This window comes from Carassius auratus, chromosome 9, assembly GCF_003368295.1.
Source record: "Carassius auratus strain Wakin chromosome 9, ASM336829v1, whole genome shotgun sequence".
Classification (NCBI taxonomy): Eukaryota; Metazoa; Chordata; class Actinopteri; order Cypriniformes; family Cyprinidae; genus Carassius; species Carassius auratus.
This window is the reverse complement of record NC_039251.1, coordinates 32,197,666-32,219,118: the sequence shown is the minus strand read 5'-3', so window position 1 is coordinate 32,219,118 and position 21,453 is coordinate 32,197,666. Positions and strand designations below refer to the sequence as shown.

The following is a 21,453-nucleotide window of genomic DNA, read 5'->3' as shown; positions in this document are numbered from 1 at the left end:
GGAGATCGTGCATTCTCCGTGGCAGCTCCTGTGTTATGGAACGGGCTACCGTTATCTTTGAAATCGGCTACACTAGATTCTTTACACTAATATTACTTAATGTACAATATTTAAGCAACATTTTTGCATATACTGTCTAAAAAAATAATTTATAGTGTATTAAATGTATACTTTTAATCACTTTTGTGTTTATTGGACATGTATGTCACTTGCCACTCTTAACTCTATCAGTTGAACTACAGGAATAAAAAGGAAAATAATAATAGAAAATAAAAATAAATACAATTTAAAAAACACAGGCATAAAAATTGCACACATTTGTAGTAATTTCCATATCAGTGTTTATTGATATGTAAAACCTTTCAGACAAACATAATTCCCATAAAACCATTCTCTCTCTCCAGTTTGTGGAACTATGAAGAAATAAAAACAAAAAAGCAGTTATTATAAAAATAATATATTATAGTTAAATTACTGATTGATAAAGTAACTAATAGGTACAGACAAAAATATGTAACGATTTGTTTGCAGAGATTGTTATAAGTTGTCAAATAATATTTTTACAAACCAGGAGTTACAAGGCTCCAGCCTTACAATATATTATTTTCTTCAATTTAAAAGTGATTAACTAATTAGAAAAATATTAAGACTAATATTTCACATTATTGCCTCTAAATCTCCTGTAATCACTGATCGCTTCTGTAAATAAATGCAAGACATTTACTAACTAAAACAGTTAATAACAATTATAATTTTATAAATAAAAATTAACATTTTTACATTACCATTTTGAATTAGTTAGCATGTAGAATACAGTAGGTGGGATGGTGATAGTGACAGGAGTGTTCACAGTAGAGATGGGAGGAGAAATAATACAAGCAGACATGCTAAGCAGATGTGCCACACAAGAGATAGCAATATGGTTGCTTTTGGAAGGGCTGCTATTGTGGAGAGCTGATGGAGAAGGACTAGGTAATCTGTTAGAAATCCTGTAAGAAAATAAAAATTTGAATTTATCACATGATGAAAAATTACACTGACAATAAATGAACGTGACACAAAAGTGGAAGTGATGTTACATACAGCCAAGTATGGTGACCATACTCCGAATTCGTGCTCTGCATTTAACCCATCCAAAGTGCGCATACACAGCAGTGAACACACAGACACACACCGTGAACACCCACCCAGAGCAGTGGGCATCATTTACAGTATGCTGTGGTGCCCGGGGAGCAGTTGGGGGTTCGTTGGCTTGCTCAAGGGCTCAGTACCTTCAAGTACCCTACATTACCCTCAGTAGTGGTATTTCTGGCCCAAAACTCGAACCCACAATCTTAGGGTTAGGAGTCAAACTTTCTAACCACTAGGCAACAACTTCCCCCTGGCAGTGGCCTAGTGGTTGGAGACAACATTACTCTAGTGTGTATAACAATAAACAGAACTTTATCATTTGTTGGCTCCAATGCTAAAATAGTTATTATAGTTATTGTCCTTGTGGTAAACACCTTTAATTGATCAAATTTGGTCAAATTAATAAAAGACCTGGGGCCGGTTGCATAAACTGCTTAGACTAGTCTTAAAAAGTTAGGCATCTAATTTGTCTTTCTCTAGACTGGTCATAACTGTTTAAAGTCAGATAAAAAAACATACATTGGCCCAATTTTAATAAGAAATATGAGACTGGTTATCTCTTGACTAACTGCTAGTTTTTCACAGTCTTAACATAATGGCTTTGTTTACCCAACCGGCCCCTGATGTGTCACATGACAAGTTAAACAGCTTTTCCAGACTTGCTTTTAGACAGATGTGTTCCATTAAAATCAACATGGAAATAAAGGCAGACATTTAGGTGTTGACAGATATCATGTACTGTTAGAACAGGAAGAGACAGCACCAATAAAGAATACAGTACTCAACAATTAACTGTTGTAATGTTTCTGAATGAGCAATCACAATTAACGGAATGCATCAATGAGTCCTCAAGAGAGGAACTTTGGTACTGCCACTTTATAGAAGCACATTATCTGATAGCAATTGGAAATTGACCTTCTCAGATATGTTCTTTCCCCAGTCATTCATACAAAATATTATATAATATATAATAAGAACACGGAATAAGACATTTCATGTAACTGGAATGCTGGTCTACAAGTAAAATGTTTTAGTTGCCCTGTAGTGAGACTTAAATGTAACATTACCAAAATCTTATTGCTTTTCGAATAACTATTTTATGTTTTTGGCAAACTGGATATGAATTTCTGCTATCTCATTCATTTGTTTTTAGACTATCCATATCAATAACCCATGAAAACGTCACCTCAGAAAATGATTGGAAAATAAGTTTACCCGCGGTACTGTTTTTTATCTTCTAAGCAATATCTCTCTATTAATAATAAATTATCAGTGAGTCTTGACTCAAGTGGAGTGACTGGCTCATTTATGATTTCGTTCATTGTTCAATAATTGAACAATTTGCTGGGAATCCCTAAAAATCTGGTTAATCAGGACAGGAGACCTGAGAAATGTAAATACATTTTTTTGAGATTTGGATAAACAATTATTCATGAATGCAGTAGTTACATTCCCTTTCTTAAGATGAAGACACACCTTTGCAATCTCTTATCTAATTTAAAACAAACAAAGGTACTTATCTAATTACGTCTGCTCTATAGTTTATTTGCTAGCTTATACTTTTAAAAGTTGCATACACCGGATGGCACTTAAAAAACAACAGTTTTTTTTGTAAGCTGCTTTGAATAAAATAGTCTATTAAAAGAATGCAAGTGCACAAAATAGCAAATGTTAATGCACAAAATAGCCTTGAAACTTCCTCCAGTGTGACATACAAAACTACTTGAATAACATGCCATTTTCATGACTTCATGTTGTACTTTTGTACTTTTCAAAAATTGTCCTCAAAAACAGTTGGAAATCATGCAGATACAGGTACATTCAACATAAAACACACTCACACATATATGAAAACTGTTGAAAAATAAAACAAAAAAAGAAAAAGGCTATCCCTATTATATCGCAAGATAAACAATCTTCCGCCTATCTTTATTTTTTATTTTTTTTGTGGATCGTCTCATTCTGTTTCTGACACTGTACGCTACAAAACCATGCCGTTTTTACTACCAAGACACAGTTTCTGAGTGTGAGTTATTCCATAACTGACATAAACAATTCTGTCCCTGAAGAACTGAAATGTAAACAAAGAAATTATCAACCATATTACAAAGTTATTGCTTCGTTGGACTAAACGGGCTCCATGAGATGTCGTTCAGTGGACCCTTACCTTCCTAACTAAATTGGGATTTACAGCTGTGGATGTGTTTATGACTCGTTATTCATAAATCTTTATAATGATACATAGTTTGTCAAGATTAAATTTGTCCCGTTCCATTTAATCTATTTGTATATTGACACATCCGAACAATGGGAGTTGAGGACGCCGTCGTCAGGGTGCAGGCTAAGAACTTAATCTCCACATCGCATGCCTTGGTGGTTTTGTGGGCAATCTGTGTCCAGGAACGGTCTGGGTCTTGGATCCACTCAATGGCTTTGCAGAAGAACTTCCCCTGGTCGGACTGCTGCACTTGAGGCATCTTCAGTCTGTAGGTTGTGTCCTCCACCTTATCCATGCTGATAAGACCAGCACGATAGCGATCCTCAAATCCAGCTCCTGGCTTTACAGTCAGATCTTTGTCCAGAGTAATGATTGGCCGGGGGTTTTTGTCATCTTCATCATGAAGAAACCAGGTGACCGACAGATGAGTGTGTTGAAAAGTCTGGCTGGAGACCTGGCACTCAAGCTGAAGAGGATCCCCTTCAGACAAGCTCTGTGAGGGAGAGCCCGAGTACGATGCCTCCAGGGTGTCTGCTATCACTGTGGAGAAAACAGACTTTTGTCCTTTTTTGTCATTGGAAATGTTATAACAAAGTGAAAAAAAAGTGATTGACGAATTTGCATTTTTCAAGCCATACCAGCATCTAGAGAACTGATATCAGCTGATACTACATCAGTGACTGAAGGATGATGCAGTAGTGTTTAATATGAATATAACTTACAGCCAAACGCCTTCTTTTGGGATGCATGGGAATGTGAATGGATTTTAAAGAATAGATTTCTCTCAGATCATCTCATTAATCACCCAAACCCTGAAAATAAATAGATATCTTACCATTAAGCTTTGCTTCATCATCATAATCTCCGTAATATGCACCACCTGTGTGTTTGGTCACACAGAGCAGATCACCTGCATCCTTCTCCTGCAAATCTTTGATCCACAAGACAACTGAAGATCCTGACAGCCTTTCAACATAAATCTCTTTTTTTCTTATTCTACCGGAGAACATTCCGTAGGCAAAGCTTGGGTCTTTGGTACTGATTATATTTAACTCCATATTTTGTTTCTTGAGAATGAACTCAAAATCCCGCTCAGATGGTCCTGTAAACCCTGTAACGTTACAGAATATGGAGATGGGGTATCCTTTCACTCTATACAGAGGACCTTCCTGGATCTGGACCTGAATCTGACCACTGCACAGATCTGTGTGGAGAGAAGCATTAGACAGGTTAATATCAGATATATTTTACACAGAAATACAACCCCAGTTCCAGACATTTTGCGAAATAAAATAAAATAAAATCAAGAATCTCTGATTTTTTTCATTCTCTTTAACCTTTATTTAATTGATAAAAAGTTCAAAGAAAAGAAGTGCAAACATGATTTAAGAGCTCCAGCAAAGTTAATTTTTAGTTAAAAACCCTTAAATGTCACAAAGTTTCAAAAGCTATATTTCCTGAGTCATATAAACCACTTGCATGTAACGTTTATTTCATTTTTAAAGCTTTATGGTAGGGAAAGTAATCACCATCCACATTCATTCTATGGGAAAACCAGCTTGAATGTTTACTAGACTTTTGCATCTCACATTGGATTTGATTTAACATGATGGTGAGAAAATTAAATAATGTCCCAAAACGTCTATATCCTCAGAGAAAATAAGTCAAGGTTTATATTTGTGATTCAGTTCAGTCTTACCCCACTGAAGCAGTCCTGTGAGACACAACAATAGTGGCAGCTTCCACTTTTGGCACCAGAAGTCTACCATCCTTAAACTGAATGATCCGTTTGCTTTCTTATTTCTAAGTTATTACAGGTTTCACCTAAACCTGATATATGTTATCTGAAGCAAAAGCCTACGACATCACTTAAAGAGGAAACAAGTGAGATAAATATGGTTTCCTGTCATCTCGCACCACACTGATCTTCACATGCATTAATGTCCTCAAATTGTCAGAGTCAGAGAGTCTTTATTATCATTTCAGCTCTATACAGCTTGTACACAGTAAAATGAAACAGCGTTTCTCCGGGACAATGGTGCTACACACAAGGCAACATAAACTACAAAACTCACATTGTAGTCAGCAAAAGACTATACATAATCGAATAATCTTAAATAGTCTAACATAATACTAAAACTGGATGAAAAAAGTTAAAAAAAAAACTATCAAAAAAATAAAAAATAAAATAAAAAGTTTAAAATAAAACAAAGTACAGACTACAAAAAGTGCATACTGCAACCGACTGGGACATTATTAATATATATATATATATATATATATATATATATATATATATATATATATATATATATATATATATATATATATATATATATATATATATGTATATATGTGTATATATATATTTATATATGTGTATATATATATATATATATATATGTGTATATATATATTTATATATGTGTATATATATATATATATATATATATATATATATATATATATATACGTGTATATATATATATATATATATATATATATATATATATATATATATATATATATACGTGTATATATATATATATATATATATATATATATATATATATATATATATATATATATATTAGGGCCGGGACTCGATTAAAAAAAATAATCTAATTAATTAGAGGCTTTGTAATTAATTAATCGAAATCGCATTTTAATATTTTTCACATATTTATTAAACCTGTCATTATGTCCTGACAGTAGAATATGAGACAGATAATCTGTGAAAAAAATCAAGCTCCTCTGGCTCCTCCCAGTGGTCCTATTGCCATTTGCAGAAACTCCATCGCTCCTGGTAAAAAATAACCAACCAGAGCTGTGGTCCGTAACTTTGTTTGTGTTCAAAATGTAGAAAAATGTATATAATAAGCGAGTACACAGCTTTAAGTGTAGCAATAGCATATTTAGAAACAATTTAGAAATAGTACATTTCAGAAATTCAGGAAGCTTATAGGTGCTGGAACCTTCTGTAAAGTGTTTTTTAAGTAAAACACAATACTGTCAATTACATTCAGAACATTGGAAACACTGACTATTAGAAAACATCTCTCTGTTGCTTCAGAGGCCATAACATACTAAGTCCAACTCTCAATAACCTTGGCCAAAACAATAAAGAGTTCAACATAAACTGCCAGTTGCACCAACAAAATAATACATAGTTCAACATAAAGTGTAAAGTCCATGCTAGCTGCTATATGTTTTGCGTTGAGGTGATACTTGAGGCTCGATGTGCTGCAGTGATATGCGAATGCTAGTTGGTGCTTCAGTATAATCGGTCCGCCGAAACTCATCCAGTGAGAAACGTTCTGCGGTGCAAAAATAAGTTATTAAAAATGCGGTATTTTTTGTTTTCTGTAATTAATTAATCTGAGTTAACGCGTTATTTTTTGTGTAATTAATTAATCTCAATTAACGCGTTAAAGTCCCGGCCCTTATATATATGTATATATATATATATATATATATATATATATATATATATATATATATATATATATATATATATATATATATATATATATATATATATATATATATATATACAGGTCCTTCTCAAAAAATTAGCATATTGTGATAAAAGTTCATTATTTTCCATAATGTAATGTTAAAAATTTAACTTTCATATATATTCACACCAACTGAAATATTTCAGGTCTTTTATTGTTTCAATACTGATGATTTTGGCATACAGCTCATGAAAACCCAAAATTCCTATCTCAAAAAATTAGCATATCATGAAAAGGTTCTCTAAACGAGCTATTAACCTAATCATCTGAATCAACTAATTAACTTTAAAACACCTGCAAAAGATTCCTGAGGCTTTAAAAAACTTCCAGCCTGGTTCATTACTCAAAACCGCAATCATGGGTAAGACTGCCGACCTGACTGCTGTCCAGAAGGCCATCATTGACACCCTCAAGCGAGAGGGTATGACACAGAAAGAAATTTATGAACAAATAGGCTGTTCCCAGAGTGCTGTATTCAATCAATCAATCACCTTTATTTATATAGTGCTTTAAACAAAATACATTGCGTCAAAGCACTGAACAACATTCATTTGGAAAACAGTGTCTCAATAATGCAAAATGATAGTTAAAGGCAGTTCATCATTGAATTCAGCTATGTTATCTCTGTTCAGTTTAAATAGTGTCTGTGCATTTATTTGCAATCAAGTCAACGATATCGCTGTAGATGAAGTGACCCCAACTAAGCAAGCCAGAGGCGACAGCTGCAAGGAACCGAAACTCCATCGGTGACAGAATGGAGAAAAAAACCTTGGGAGAAACCAGGATCAGTTGGGGGGCCAGTTCTCCTCTGACCAGACAAAACCAGTAGTTCAATTCCAGGCTGCAGCAAAGTCAGATTGTGCAGAAGAATCATCTGTTTCCTGTGGTCTTGTCCTGGTGCTCCTCTGAGACAAGGTCTTTACAGGGGATCTGTATCTGGGGCTCTAGTTGTCCTGGTCTCCGCTGTCTTTCAGGGCAGTAGAGGTCCTTTCTAGGTGCTGATCCACCATCTGGTCTGGATACGTACTGGATCCGGGCGACTGCAGTGACCCTCTGATCTGGATACGGACTGGATCTGGTGGCTACGGTGACCTCGGAATAAGACAGAAACAGACAAATATTAGCGTAGATGCCATTCTTCTAATGATGTAGAAAGTACGGTGTTATGTGAAGTGTTTCCGGTTCCAGTTTACCTAATTAATGCAGCCTAAAAATCATTTAACGGATTTGGATATTAAAAGCATATTAGTATGTTATGTGTATGCCAGGTTAAAGAGATGGGTCTTTAATCTAGATTTAAACTGCAAGAGTGTGTCTGCCTCCCGAACAATGTTAGGTAGGTTATTCCAGAGTTTAGGTGCCAAATAGGAAAAGGATCTGCCGCCCGCAGTTGATTTTGATATTCTAGGTATTATCAAATTGCCTGAGTTTTGAGAACGTAGCGGACGTAGAGGAGTATAATGTAAAAGGAGCTCATTCAAATACTGAGGTGCTAAACCATTCAGGGCTTTATAAGTAATAAGCAATATTTTAAAATCTATACGATGTTTGATAGGGAGCCAGTGCAGTGTGGACAGGACCGGGCTAATATGGTCATACTTCCTGGTTCTAGTAAGAACTCTTGCTGCTGCATTTTGGACTAGCTGTAGTTTGTTTACCAAGCATGCAGAACAACCACCCAATAAAGCATTACAATAGTCTAACCTTGAAGTCATAAATGCATGGATTAACATTTCTGCATTTGACATTGAGAGCATAGGCCATAATTTAGATATATTTTTGAGATGGAAAAATGCAGTTTTACAAATGCTAGAAACGTGGCTTTCTAAGGAAAGATTGCGATCAAGTAGCACACCTAGGTTCCTAACTGATGACGAAGAATTGACAGAGCAACCATCAAGTCTTAGACAGTGTTCTATGTTATTACAAGCAGAGTTTTTAGGCCCTATGATTAACACCTCTGTTTTTTCTGAATTTAGCAGTAAGAAATTACTCGTCATCCAATTTTTTATATCGACTATGCATTCCATTAGTTTTTCAAATTGGTGTGTTTCACCGGGCTGCGAGGAAAAATAGAGCTGAGTATCATCAGCATAACAGTGAAAGCTAACACCATGTTTCCTGATGATATCTCCCAAGGGTAACATATAAAGCGTGAAGAGTAGCGGCCCTAGTACTGAGCCTTGAGGTACTCCATACTGCACTTGTGATCGATATGATACATCTTCATTCACTGCTACGAACTGATGGCGGTCATATAAGTACAATTTAAACCATGCTAATGCACTTCCACTGATGCCAACAAAGTGTTCAAGTCTATGCAAAAGAATGTTGTGGTCAATTGTGTCAAACGCAGCACTAAGATCCAATAAAACTAATAGAGAGATACACCCACGATCAGATGATAAGAGCAGATCATTTGTAACTCTAAGGAGAGCAGTCTCAGTACTATGATACGGTCTAAATCCTGACTGGAAATCCTCACATATACCATTTTTCTCTAAGAAGGAATATAATTGTGAGGATACCACCTTTTCTAGTATCTTGGACAGAAAAGGGAGATTCGAGATTGGTCTATAATTAACAAGTTCTCTGGGGTCAAGTTGTGGTTTTTTTATGAGAGGCTTAATAACAGCCAGTTTGAAGGTTTTGGGGACATATCCTAATGACAATGAGGAATTAATTATAGTCAGAAGAGGACCTATGACTTCTGGAAGCACCTCTTTTAGGAGCTTAGATGGTATAGGGTCTAGAGTATGATTTCGACAATGAGTAGGTCCTGAAACATGTTGTCTAACACCAATAGAGTTCAGAATGTCTATAAATACTGATCCCAATGCATCTTTTTCATTATCGACATGGATATTAAAATCACCAACTATTAAAACTTTATCTGCAGCCAAAACTAACTCGGATGTAAAATCACCAAACTCTTTAATAAAGTCTGTATGGTGCCCTGGTGGCCGGTATACAGTAGCCAGTACAAACATAACAGGGGATTTATCATTAATATTGGTTTCTCTGGATAATGTTATATGAAGCACCATTACTTCAAACGAGTTATACTTGAAGCCTGCCCTCTGAGAAATCCTGAAAACGTTGTTATAAATTGAAGCAACTCCTCCCCCTTTGCCTTTTAAACGCGGCTCATGTTTATAACAGTAATCTTGGGGGGTGGACGCATTTAAAATAATGTAATCATCAGGTTTTAGCCAAGTTTCTGTCAAACAGAGCACATCTATATTATGATCAGTTATCATATTATTTACAAAAAGTGTTTTCGTAGAAATGGATCTGATATTCAATAAGCCAAATCTTTATAATTTGTTTATCCATATTGCATTTGTTTTTTATTTGTTGAACCTCAATTAAATTGTTAACCTTAACTTGGTTTGGACGTTTTTTGTATTTTCTAGTTCGAGGAACAGACACAGTCTCTATAGTGTGATATCTAGGTGAAAGAGTCTCTATGTGCTGAGAATTAACTGACCTCTGTGACGGGAGGCAGCTAGCAGACGGTCGGTTTAGCCAGTCTGTCTGCTTCCTGACCTGGGCCCCAGTTAGTCAAGTATAAACACTGTATCAAGGCACCTCAGTGGGAAGTCTGTGGGAAGGAAAAAGTGTGGCAAAAAACACTGCACAATGAGAAGAGGTGACCGGACCCTGAGGAAGATTGTGGAGAAGGACCGATTCCAGACCTTGGGGGACCTGCGGAAGCAGTGGACTGAGTCTGGAGTAAAAACATCCAGAGCCACCGTGCACAGGCGTGTGCAGGAAATGGGCTACAGAGAAGCAGCACTGGACTGTTGCTCAGTGGTCCAAAGTACTTTTTCGGATGAAAGCTAATTTTGCATGTCATTTGGAAATCAAGGTGCTAGAGTCTGGAGGAAGATTGGGGAGAAGGAAATGCCAAAATGCATGAAGTCCAGTGTCAAGTACCCACAGTCAGTGATGGTCTGGGGTGCCATGTCAGCTGCTGGTGTTGGTCCACTGTGTTTTATCAAGGGCAGGGTCAATGCAGCTAGCTATCAGGAGATTTTGGAGCACTTTATGCTTCCATCTGCTGTAAAGCTTTATGGAGATGAAGATTTCGTTTTTCAGCATGACCTGGCACCTGCTCATAGTGCCAAAACCACTGGAAAATGGTTTACTGACCATGGTATTACTGTGCTCAATTGGCCTGCCAACTCTCCTGACCTGAACCCCACAGAGAATCTGTGGGATATTGTGAAGAGAAAGTTGAGAGACGCAAGACCCTATACTCTGGATGAGCTTAAGGCCACTATCGAAGCATCCTGGGCCTCCATAACACCTCAGCAGTGCCACAGGCTGATTGCCTCCATGCCACGCCGCATTGAAGCAGTCATTTCTGCAAAAGAATTCCCGACCAAGTATTGAGTGCATAACTGAACATAATTATTTGAAGGTTGACTTTTTTTGTATTAAAAACACTTTTCTTTTATTGGTCGGATGGAATATGCTAATTTCTTGAGATAGGAATTTTGGGTTTTCATGAGCTGTATGCCAAAATCATCAGTATTAAAACAATAAAAGACCTGAAATATTTCAGTTGGAGTGCAATGAATCTAAAATATATGAAAGTAAAATTTTTATCATTACATTATGGAAAATAATGAACTTTTATCACAATATGCAATTTTTTTGAGAAGGACCTGTGTGTGTATATATATATATATAGATATATATATATATATATATATATATATATATATATATATATATATATATATATATATATATATATATATATATATATATATATATTGAAGTGTATTATTTAACATTGTAGTTTACACAGGCATGTATGGGCATGTAACGATTCACGTGTGATCGTTCGATAGATAAACAAGATATGATGTGCAATTTCTGCTAAATACAGAGTTTGATGTTACAGTTTACATAGTAATTGGTTATATCTTGATACTGTGTAAGGATTAACCAGTATTGCTTCCTTTTTGATGATGTTATTTGAGAATTGATGCACAGTTTAATGGACCTGGATTTATTAATATATTAGGACTGAAACCATTTTGTGGGACCAGATCAATAGTTATATTGTCTCTAATTGCATCCTCTGCATATTGAAAACTACAGCTGTTATTTAGATTATAATGAAAATGCTGTTATTCTTGATTAAGAAGTGTCTGATTTATCTGTGAAGCTGTTTTACTTATACTGTTATGTTTTGTTATTTTTAGACTAATTTTGAATACACTTTGGAAAGAAGCTCCAGTCTCCTCATTCATTGTGTCCTGACCGACACACCAGGAGTGTATACTGCTGATAATTAGAACCCAAACCTAGCAGTCTCTTTCCTCTCCAACAACTGGTCCTTCGAGCCGGATGCAGTGTTCATTCCGGGTACCATGGAATCTGATGAGGAGATCGTTGGAACATCCAGACCAAAACGCCAAACACGTCCACCAGTACGACTCCATGACTTCGAAGTGCAGTATGTAGGTGGGAGAGCTGTAACTGAACATGCTATCTCACCCCCCTGGGAGGTACAAGCCCATTTGACACCTCTCCAGTCATCGTGGCACGATCCTAATTACCTCTGTGATGATGCTGCACTTCCCACAGGCCCTCGGTTGAGATCACCAAGCTTCAGTTCTGCAGAGCACAGTGAAAACCTACCTCAGTCATTCATGTCAGCCCAGCAGCCCAGATACCCTAAGCCTGAGTATTATAATGAGCTACAAGCCATTCGCAGAGAGAATGCACAGCTGCTGCAGACACACCAAGCCTTTCGTGATGACATAATGGAGTTGAAAGCAGTTAGTACTGAGTTCAAAGAACTATTTAAAGTTGCTCAAGCCTTGAGAGCAGAGCTCAGTCCAAGTGAAAGCCATGATAGTCCTCCAGTGCGATCAGATCCCAAATTGCCATCCCGTCCTTCTTGCCACGTTGACCAGACAGAGCAGGCCACACCAGCTGAGGATAAAGAATGGCCTGATCTTCCACCCTGGCTTGATCCCGAGTTAGAACTGAGAAGGGGCATGGAGACTTTAAAGTTATCAAAACCCAGCACAGCTACATACCAACGAGAGGTACCGAGGTACTCAAAGGCCTCCAAATCTCAATCTTCCCAATCATATCTGCCTCCTCAGTATTATTCTCAAACTACAGATGTGCTACCTCCGCCACCAACCCCTGAAGTCTTCAGAGAGTTGTTATCCTCAACTGCACAGTCCTTATATCATAAACCTTCACAGGCTCAAATCCCAGTTTCTTCTCCTCGATATGGAACCATGCCAGCTTAGCCAAGTCATCCAACACCTGCAGTTAAAGTAGAGTCCAATATACCACATTTTACCCACAACTCAGGGTCAGAGTATGTCTATAGAGGGCCTACCCCTACCATCCCCAAGTTCAGCCGGCCAGATCCAAGTGAGTTCGCCAGACTTCGAATTGCTTTAGAGAATTTGCTTCCTCCAGATGGGACTGAACTCTTTAAGTATCAAATACTGGTGGACCATTTAAAGTTGGATGAAGCTAAGCTGATTGCGGATGCCTTTCTGAACTCGCCTACCCCATATACTGACACCATGGTGACCCTCCATGAGAAGTTTGGTCAGCCCCACCAACTAGCATTGAGGAAAATTGCTAGTGTTCTGGAAGCCCCTGATGTAAGGCGTGGGGATACTGTTGCATTCCAGAAGTTTGCTCTTCAGGTACAGTCGTTGGTGGGTTTGTTAAAAAACTTTAGGACCTGAAGGTGACATTGAATTGAAATGTGGGTCACATGTTGCACGCCTTGTGAGTAAACTTCCTTCTGAGCAGTTCCGGCAACCTGGAACTGTACCTACTCTGCATGACCTTTCAAACTGGCTCCGCTATGAAGCTTGGTGCCATGACTTTGATGTTGAAATTGCCTCATGAGGAGCTCAAGACCGTCAAGACTTTCCGACCTGTACAGAGTAAAAGGACTGTAGTCATTCTTCATGGAGTTGGAGAGGCTCATAATTTAACTTCCTTATCACCTCAGAAGGGTACTACTCAAAGGACCAAGTCAAGTGAAATGAAACGGTTCTGCCCATTCTGTGATAGCACAGAGCATTACTTGAGTCAGTGCAAAGCATTTGCTAAACTTACCACTGATCAGGCCAAAGACTGGACTCGAGAAAATAATCATTGTTGGCGCTGTGCCAGGACTCACCACGCTGCTCAGTGTGACCTGAAGAAGCCCTGCAACCTATGTCAAGGCAAACACTTTCGACCTCTACACCATGTAAACGTTAGATCTTCCCAAGAGGATATAGTTAATATTGAGAAAACCTGCCTTACCAATTCCTCTCCAGACAGATTTCACCTGGACAAACCAGTGGTTGGCAACTGTGTCATGCTGAAGGTAGTACCTATCCATGTTCATTATGAAGACCACACTTTAGATACATTTGCACTTCTGGATGATGGCTCTGAGAGGACCATCTTGCTCCCTACTGCTGCCAAAGCCCTCGGCATACAGGGTACACCTGAAGATCTCTCCTTGCACACTGTTCGACAAGACATTGAAGTTCTTCGTGGGTCATCTATCTCCTTCCAAGTATCCTCAACCCAAAAGCCTCAAATACTTTACAAAATTGAACATGCCTTCACTGCTGATAGCCTCAATTTGTCACGACAGTATTATCCTGTGGATCAGCTGCAGAAGAAGTATCACAACTTACATGGTCTTCCCATCCTGCAAATGAAAGATGAAAAAGATGAAAGCCTCTACTTCTGATTGGGTCAGATCAGCCCCATCTCATTACCCCAATTGAACCTGCTAGATTAGGTTCTCCAGGTGGACCTGCTGCTGTCCTCACACTCCTGGGATGGACCCTCCTGCACCCTGCATCATTCATGGGGCGGCCTGCATCCTGCCAACAATGCCGGCTGACATCTGTCCTTCCACCTCAAGATTAGCTCTTTAAGAATGTCCAAAGGCTCTGGCAGATAGAAACTGTTCCACACAGAGATGAGAAAGAGGTGACTCGATCTAAACAAGTTCAGGAGGCTTCAAAGTTACTCGAAACCAAGACCATCCGCACAGAAGTCAACGGCATTCTTCGACTTGCAACACCCTTGTTATGGCGGAAAGATGCATGCAGTCCGTGCTGTGCCACTTATGCTCTGCAGCGCCATGTGACCGAGCACAGTGTGGCTGATGAGTCCATCAGGTTCTCAGTAGAGAAATGTTTTATGTGGACAATTGCCTTCAGAGTCTGAGCACCCCTGAAGTGGCGAGGTATCTGGTTGACGGATTGAGAGAGATGCTTTCTACAGCTGGATTTGAGATACGACAGTGGGCCAGCAATGTTCCCGGAGTTCTGAGTCACTTACCCACAGAAGCTCAAGCTGAGAGCTTGGAACTTTGGTTAGCTCAAGACAAGACCGACATATCAGAGTTAACCTTAGGTCTACACTGGAACTGGCAGACTGATTAACTGTCATTCAAGAGCCGCCCTGTCGTGTATAAGACTCCCACCCTCAGGAACATCTACAAGGTCCTAGCCACTCAATATGACCCTCTCGGACTTCTTTTGCCGTACACTACTCAAGCCAAGGTCATCATTAGGCAGCTATGGAATAAGCAGAGGGGTTGGGATGATCCAAACTTACCTCATGAACTTTTGCAGTCATGGCGCATCTGGGAGAATGAACTTCAGTACCTACCAAACATAACCCTCCCTAGGACTTATGTCCCTCCTGTGGTGGAGAAGGATGGTGCCATACATGAAGTTCACATCTTTTCAGATGCCTCAGAACAGGCATATGGAGCTGTGGCATACATGAGGACCACTGACAAAAGAGGCCAAGTGTACCAGTCTTTCATGCTAGTTCGATCCCGAGTAGAACCCAAATGTTCTCATTCCATTCCTCGACTGGAACTTTGTGGAGCTCTTGTGGCTGCTCAGTTAGCCAGATTGCTTCAGAGGGAATTGACTTTGCAAATTGAGACCACGGTGTTGTGGACAGACTCCTCCACTATTCTTACCTGGCTGAACTCGGAATCATGCCATTACAAAGTTTTTGTTGGCAATAGATTTGCCGAAATCCAGGAACTAACAGGGAATCAAGCTGAGATCCTTATTCTCAAGCGAGTACAGCAGGAGTCTTTTCCCAATGACTATCAACATTTGGAGAAAGGGAAGCCAGTGTCTTCTGACAGTAATCTTCTTACCTTAGCTCCTGAACTGGACAGATTTAGTGGTTTAATCCGAGTGGGAGGTCGATTGAGGAGAGCTGAGTCCATAGAAGAATGTACCTTACACCCCATTGTATTGGATGCTCATCATCCAGTCACCCGTCTACTGACTAAGCATTATGATTGTAAGCTACATCACCCAGGAGCTGAGCGTGTGTTTGCCGAAATCCAACGCCATTATTGGATTATTTATGGCCGTGAAGCCATTCGTCGGCACCAGCATGGGTGTCCAGAATTGTCAGCGTTGGAGGGCACAGGCAACTATTCCTAAAATGGCAGACTTGCCTTCTGCCCGTCTCCGTCTCCACAAACCTGCGTTTTACTCATGTGGTGTAGACTGCTTTGGGCCAATGCTGATTAAAATTGGGAGACACACAGAAAAACGCTGGGGGATAATCTTTAAGTGTCTAAGTACTAGAGCGGTGAACTTGGACCTCCTCAGTACCATGAATAATGATTCCTTCCTGATGGTCTTTAGGCGGTTTGTTGCACGAAGGCAAACACCAATGGAACTGTGGTCTGACAGGGGAACAAATTTCAAATTTCAGTTTACATTTTCCAATACATTTGTGCAACGTATGGTGCAAAATGAAAATGAAAAATAAATTACATAATTTTCATTTGCCATTTCACACACTAGTTTTAATTTGTAAAATGAATACTAATTTTAACGCTTTATAAGTTGCAAAAATTAAAATTAAAATGTATTACAGAAATGATTAGATATGTATTGTCAGGATTCCACCATCATCATCACTCCCTCCACCCACTCGCTCGTCATCCCCTGAATATTAATTGTCATCACCTGCATCTCTTCATCCTCATCACCGTCACCTGCTATCCTTCATCACTGCTCACCCTTATATACCCGCCTCAACCTTCAGTCTCCGTCTGATCTCGTCATTACATGGCTTACAGACTCTGTCTCAACACTCACCTGAGAATCCGCGAATCTTCTGGGAACCCTCAAAGATTGGTCCGTCTTCTTCTGCCTTCAGTCCTCCTTCGGTGATCCCACTTCCACTTCCTGTGATTAGAGATCGTTCAGTAAATCGATATTGGTCCATACTCGCTCTCATTCTGATATTCCCGTCTGGTTCGGAGCATTCTGCAAATAAAACTCTCAAACTGACCATCCTGTCTGCCTCCTGTCTCGTCCGTGACAGAAGATCAGACCGAAGATGCAGAATCCTACGGAGCCTGGAGGGAATCCATCTCAAGACCCGTTTGCCGAACTAGTGCGAGCAGTGTGCCAGTCAATCCGCTCATCTTTACCGGACAACCCTTCCGCCATCCCCGAAGCCATCCTTCACTCTGCACGCCGACACCAACTTCCGCAAACACCCGCTACTTCGCCGGCTGCCTCTGCGAGTCCCATGGCCCGACCAGCGCCGTTCAGTGGTGAGGCGGAGGATTGCAGTGGTTTTTTGCTTCAGGTTTCACTATATTTCCAAATGCAAGCACATCAGTTTACCGACGATTCCGCCCGGGTGGCCTTTATTATTTCCCTACTCTCTGGCAGAGCTCTCCAGTGGGCACAATCCCTTTGGAATTCAGATTCCCCAGTGTTAAAGTCCCTGTCAGGTTTCATATCTCATTTTAAGGAAGTCTTTGGCCAGGCAGTTTCAGATCTCTCAGTCCATGATCAGCTTTACAATCTCCGTCAAGGAAACTCCTCTGTCAGCACGTATGCACTCCAGTTTCGCACCCTGGCGGCATCCTGTGGCTGGAACGAGTCGGCCCTGATTACCGCTTTCCGCCACGGCCTGAATCCGAACATCCGTCAGCTATTGGTTGTTTATGATGACTCCATGGGGATTGAGAACCTCATTCAAAAGACCATTCGAGTTTCTCAACGTTTATCTGCCTGTGACAATCCATCTACCGCTGTCAGTCCTCCGTCCTCGATTCCCATTGCTTCTCCTCCAGCACCTGAACCTATGCAAGTGGACTCCACCCATCTCACTCCTTCTGAGCGCCAGTGTCGCATCCAGCTTCACCTCTGTCTGTACTGCGGGAGCGACAATCATCTCATCTGCTCCTGTCCTGTTCGACCTCAACGTTCTGCGGTAAGCTCCATTCAGATCCCTCCTAAAGTGGAATCTTTAAACCGTACCATGGTTCATCTGTTAACCCCCATATCTGTGTCTCAGCGCAAGCCCTCCTCGACTCCGGTTCAGCGGGGAACTTCATTTCAACCCAGCTCCTCCAAAAACTGAATGTCCGCAAGCACCGCAGCCTTCAAGAGCTCAGAGTTCAAACCATCCAAGGAAAGCCGCTAGGTCGAGGTCGAATCAGTCATGTCTCTCCCACATTAATGCTCCGCATTGGCTGTTTACACGCAGAAGAGATCTCATTCTTGGTGCTGGAGGAGTCTACTGCTGAGCTCATCCTGGGACGCCCCTGGTTGATCCAACATCAGCCCACCATTGACTGGAAATCTGGGGAGGTTCTTCGTTGGGGAGAAAACTGTACACATACCTGTCTAGCTCCAGTCAAGAGGAACCCGAAAACCCTATCTTCCCCCTCTTCTTCGTCTTCCGTGCTCAAACCCAAACTTCCAGTTTGTTCGACTTCAGTTGAGAGTCCAGAGGTCCAGCATCAAGTAGAGATTCCTGCTGAATACAGGGGGTTCCAGGATGTGTTCAGCAAGCAGTTGGCGACCAAGTTACCACCTCATCGGCCATGGGACTGCGCCATCGACCTGCTACCTGGAGCCACTCTACCTAAAGGCCGTATCTACCCTCTCTCCATCCCGGAACAGAAGGCCATGGAGGAGTATGTGAAAGAAGCCCTTCAGCAGCAGTTCATCCGTCCATCGGTTTCACCCGCCGCTTCCAGCTTCTTTTTCGTGGCTAAGAAGGATGGAGGCTTGAGACCATGTATTGATTACCGCCATCTGAACTCCCAAACGGTCAAATTTCGTTACCCCCTTCCTCTGGTCCCAGCAGCCCTGGAACAACTACGTGGGGCCCGTATATTCTCCAAGTTGGATCTGCGCAGTGCATACAACTTAATCCGTATCCGTCGGGGTGACGAGTGGAAGACTGCTTTCGTCACCCCTTCCGGCCACTATGAATACAGGGTAATGCCTTTCGGCCTATCCAACGCCCCTGCAATCTTTCAAAATTACATGAATGAAGTGTTCCGAGAGTACCTCAATAGATTTGTTGTAGTTTACTTGGATGATATCCTCATCTACTCATCATCACTTCCTGAACACAGACGCCATGTCACTCTGGTCCTGCAGAAATTGAGAGCCCATCAGTTGTTCCTGAAATTGCAGAAATGTGAATTTCACACCACGTCGGTACAGTTTTTGGGCTATATCATAAATCGGCATGGAGTGCAAATGGACCAGTGGAAGGTGGATACCATTCGGAACTGGCCGCAGCCCACTACTGTGAAAGAGCTTCAAAGATTCCTCGGATTTGCCAACTTTTATAGAAGATTCATCCATAACTACAGCATTATCAGTGCTCCTCTGACCTCCTCTTTTTTAAGGGCCAGACCAAGTCTCTATCCTTCTCCTCCGAAGCCATCCAAGCCTTCCAACAACTAAAAGACGCCTTTTCAACCGCTCCCGTCCTCGCCCATCCTAACCCAGATCTGCCATTCGTCGTCGAGGTTGATGCGTCTTCTACTGGAGTAGGAGCAGTCCTCTCCCAGCGGCAGGGTGAACCTTCCAGACTCCATCCATGTGCCTTCTTCTCCAAGAAGCTGTCCCCGGCGGAGCGAAACTATGACATCGGAAATCGGGAACTGCTTGCAATCAAGCTTGCCTTGGAAGAGTGGAGGCATTGGCTGGAGGGAGCCAATCACCAATTTCAAGTAATCACCGATCATCGTAATCTGGAATACCTCAAAGAAGCCAAGAGGCTCAATCCTCGTCAGGCCCGCTGGGCTCTCTTCTTCACCCGTTTTGATTTCGTTGTTACCTACCGACCCGGCTGTAAGAATGGAAAAGCTGACGCTCTCTCACGCCTCCATCATTCCTCGTCTGAGGAGTACCGCCCCGAACCCATTCTCCCTCCAGCCGTGTTCGCCTGTCCAATCCTCTGGGACATAGACGATCAAATATCCCAGGAAAACCGTCTCCATCCCGCTCCGCCGGGAGGTCCAGAGGGGCTCACCTTTGTACCTCAACAATTCCGCACCGCCCTTCTGGACTCTGCTCATACAGCTCCGGGCTCTGGACATCCAGGTAGCAGGCGTACCCTCTCGCTCCTCAGTCAACGGTACTGGTGGCCATCTATCTCCAAAGATGTCTCCCGGTTTGTCCAAGGGTGCTCAGTCTGTGCCATCTCTAACACGCCCAGAAAACTCCCGGAGGGTAAACTCGTACCTCTTCCTATTCCCCGTCGTCCATGGTCTCACCTTGGTGTAGACTTCATGACTGACCTTCCTAAATCTAACAACTTCACCTGTATTCTAGTTGCAGTGGATCGGTTCTCGAAGGCTTGCAAGCTGATCCCCTTACCTGGACTCCCTACCGCCTTTGAGACCGCGGAGGCTTTGTTCCATCATGTTTTCAGAAATTTTGGAATTCCCGAAGATATAGTATCGGATAGGGGTCCGCAGTTCATATCTCGAGTATGGCAAGCCTTCTTCCGACTACTTGGGGTGACTGTTAGTCTCTCCTCAGGATACCACCCTCAGACGAACGGCCAGACTGAGCGGAAGATCCAGGAGATAGGACGGTACCTCAGGTCATATTGCCACCAGTACCAGGACAGCTGGAGTCGCTACCTCCCCTGGGCTGAATACGCCCAGAATTCTCTCAGGCAATCCACCACCGGGCTCACTCCTTTTCAATGTATCCTGGGTTTTCAACCTCCTCTATTCCCTTGGTCTGGGGAGCCCTCGGAGGTTCCAGCCGTTGACTATTGGTTCCATCAGAGCGAGAGGGTATGGGACTCAGCTCACGTTCACCTCCAACAGGCAGTGCGAAGGCACAAAACCCAAGCCGATCGTCGACGGACAGACCCTCCCCAGTACCAACCGGGTCAGAAGGTGTGGCTTTCAACCCGTGACATCCGCCTTCGCCTGCCCTGCCGTAAGCTGAGTCCCCGATACATCGGACCATTTACCGTGCAGAGGCAGCTGAATGAAGTCACTTACAGGCTCAACCTTCCACCTCATTACAAGTTTTCACCTTCATTCCACGTCTCCTTGTTAAAGCCTTTCATTGACCCTGTCACTTCTCCTCCCTCAGATCCAGGACCTAGGGACTTACCTCCTCCTCCCGTTCCAGTAGAAGAGGAGCCTATCTACCGTGTCCGCAACATCATGGATTCGCGGCGACGAGGCCCCCGGCTAGAATACCTAGTAGACTGGGAGGATTATGGCCCCGAGGAACGCTCATGGGTACCCCG

At 41.4% G+C, this 21,453-nt stretch overlaps 1 protein-coding gene across 1 annotated transcript; it reads right to left on the bottom strand.

The window, feature by feature from the left end:
• Positions 1–2,667: 2,667 nt before the first annotated feature.
• On the bottom strand, positions 2,668–5,130 carry LOC113109058 (immunoglobulin superfamily member 2-like). Its single transcript, XM_026272589.1, has 3 exons — positions 5,049–5,130; positions 4,185–4,553; positions 2,668–3,889 (listed from the first exon to the last, which is right to left on the bottom strand). Exons 1-3 carry the CDS (start codon positions 5,116–5,118, stop codon positions 3,387–3,389), a joined length of 942 nt encoding a protein of 313 aa, XP_026128374.1. The 5' UTR covers positions 5,119–5,130; the 3' UTR covers positions 2,668–3,386.
• Positions 5,131–21,453: the final 16,323 nt, after the last annotated feature.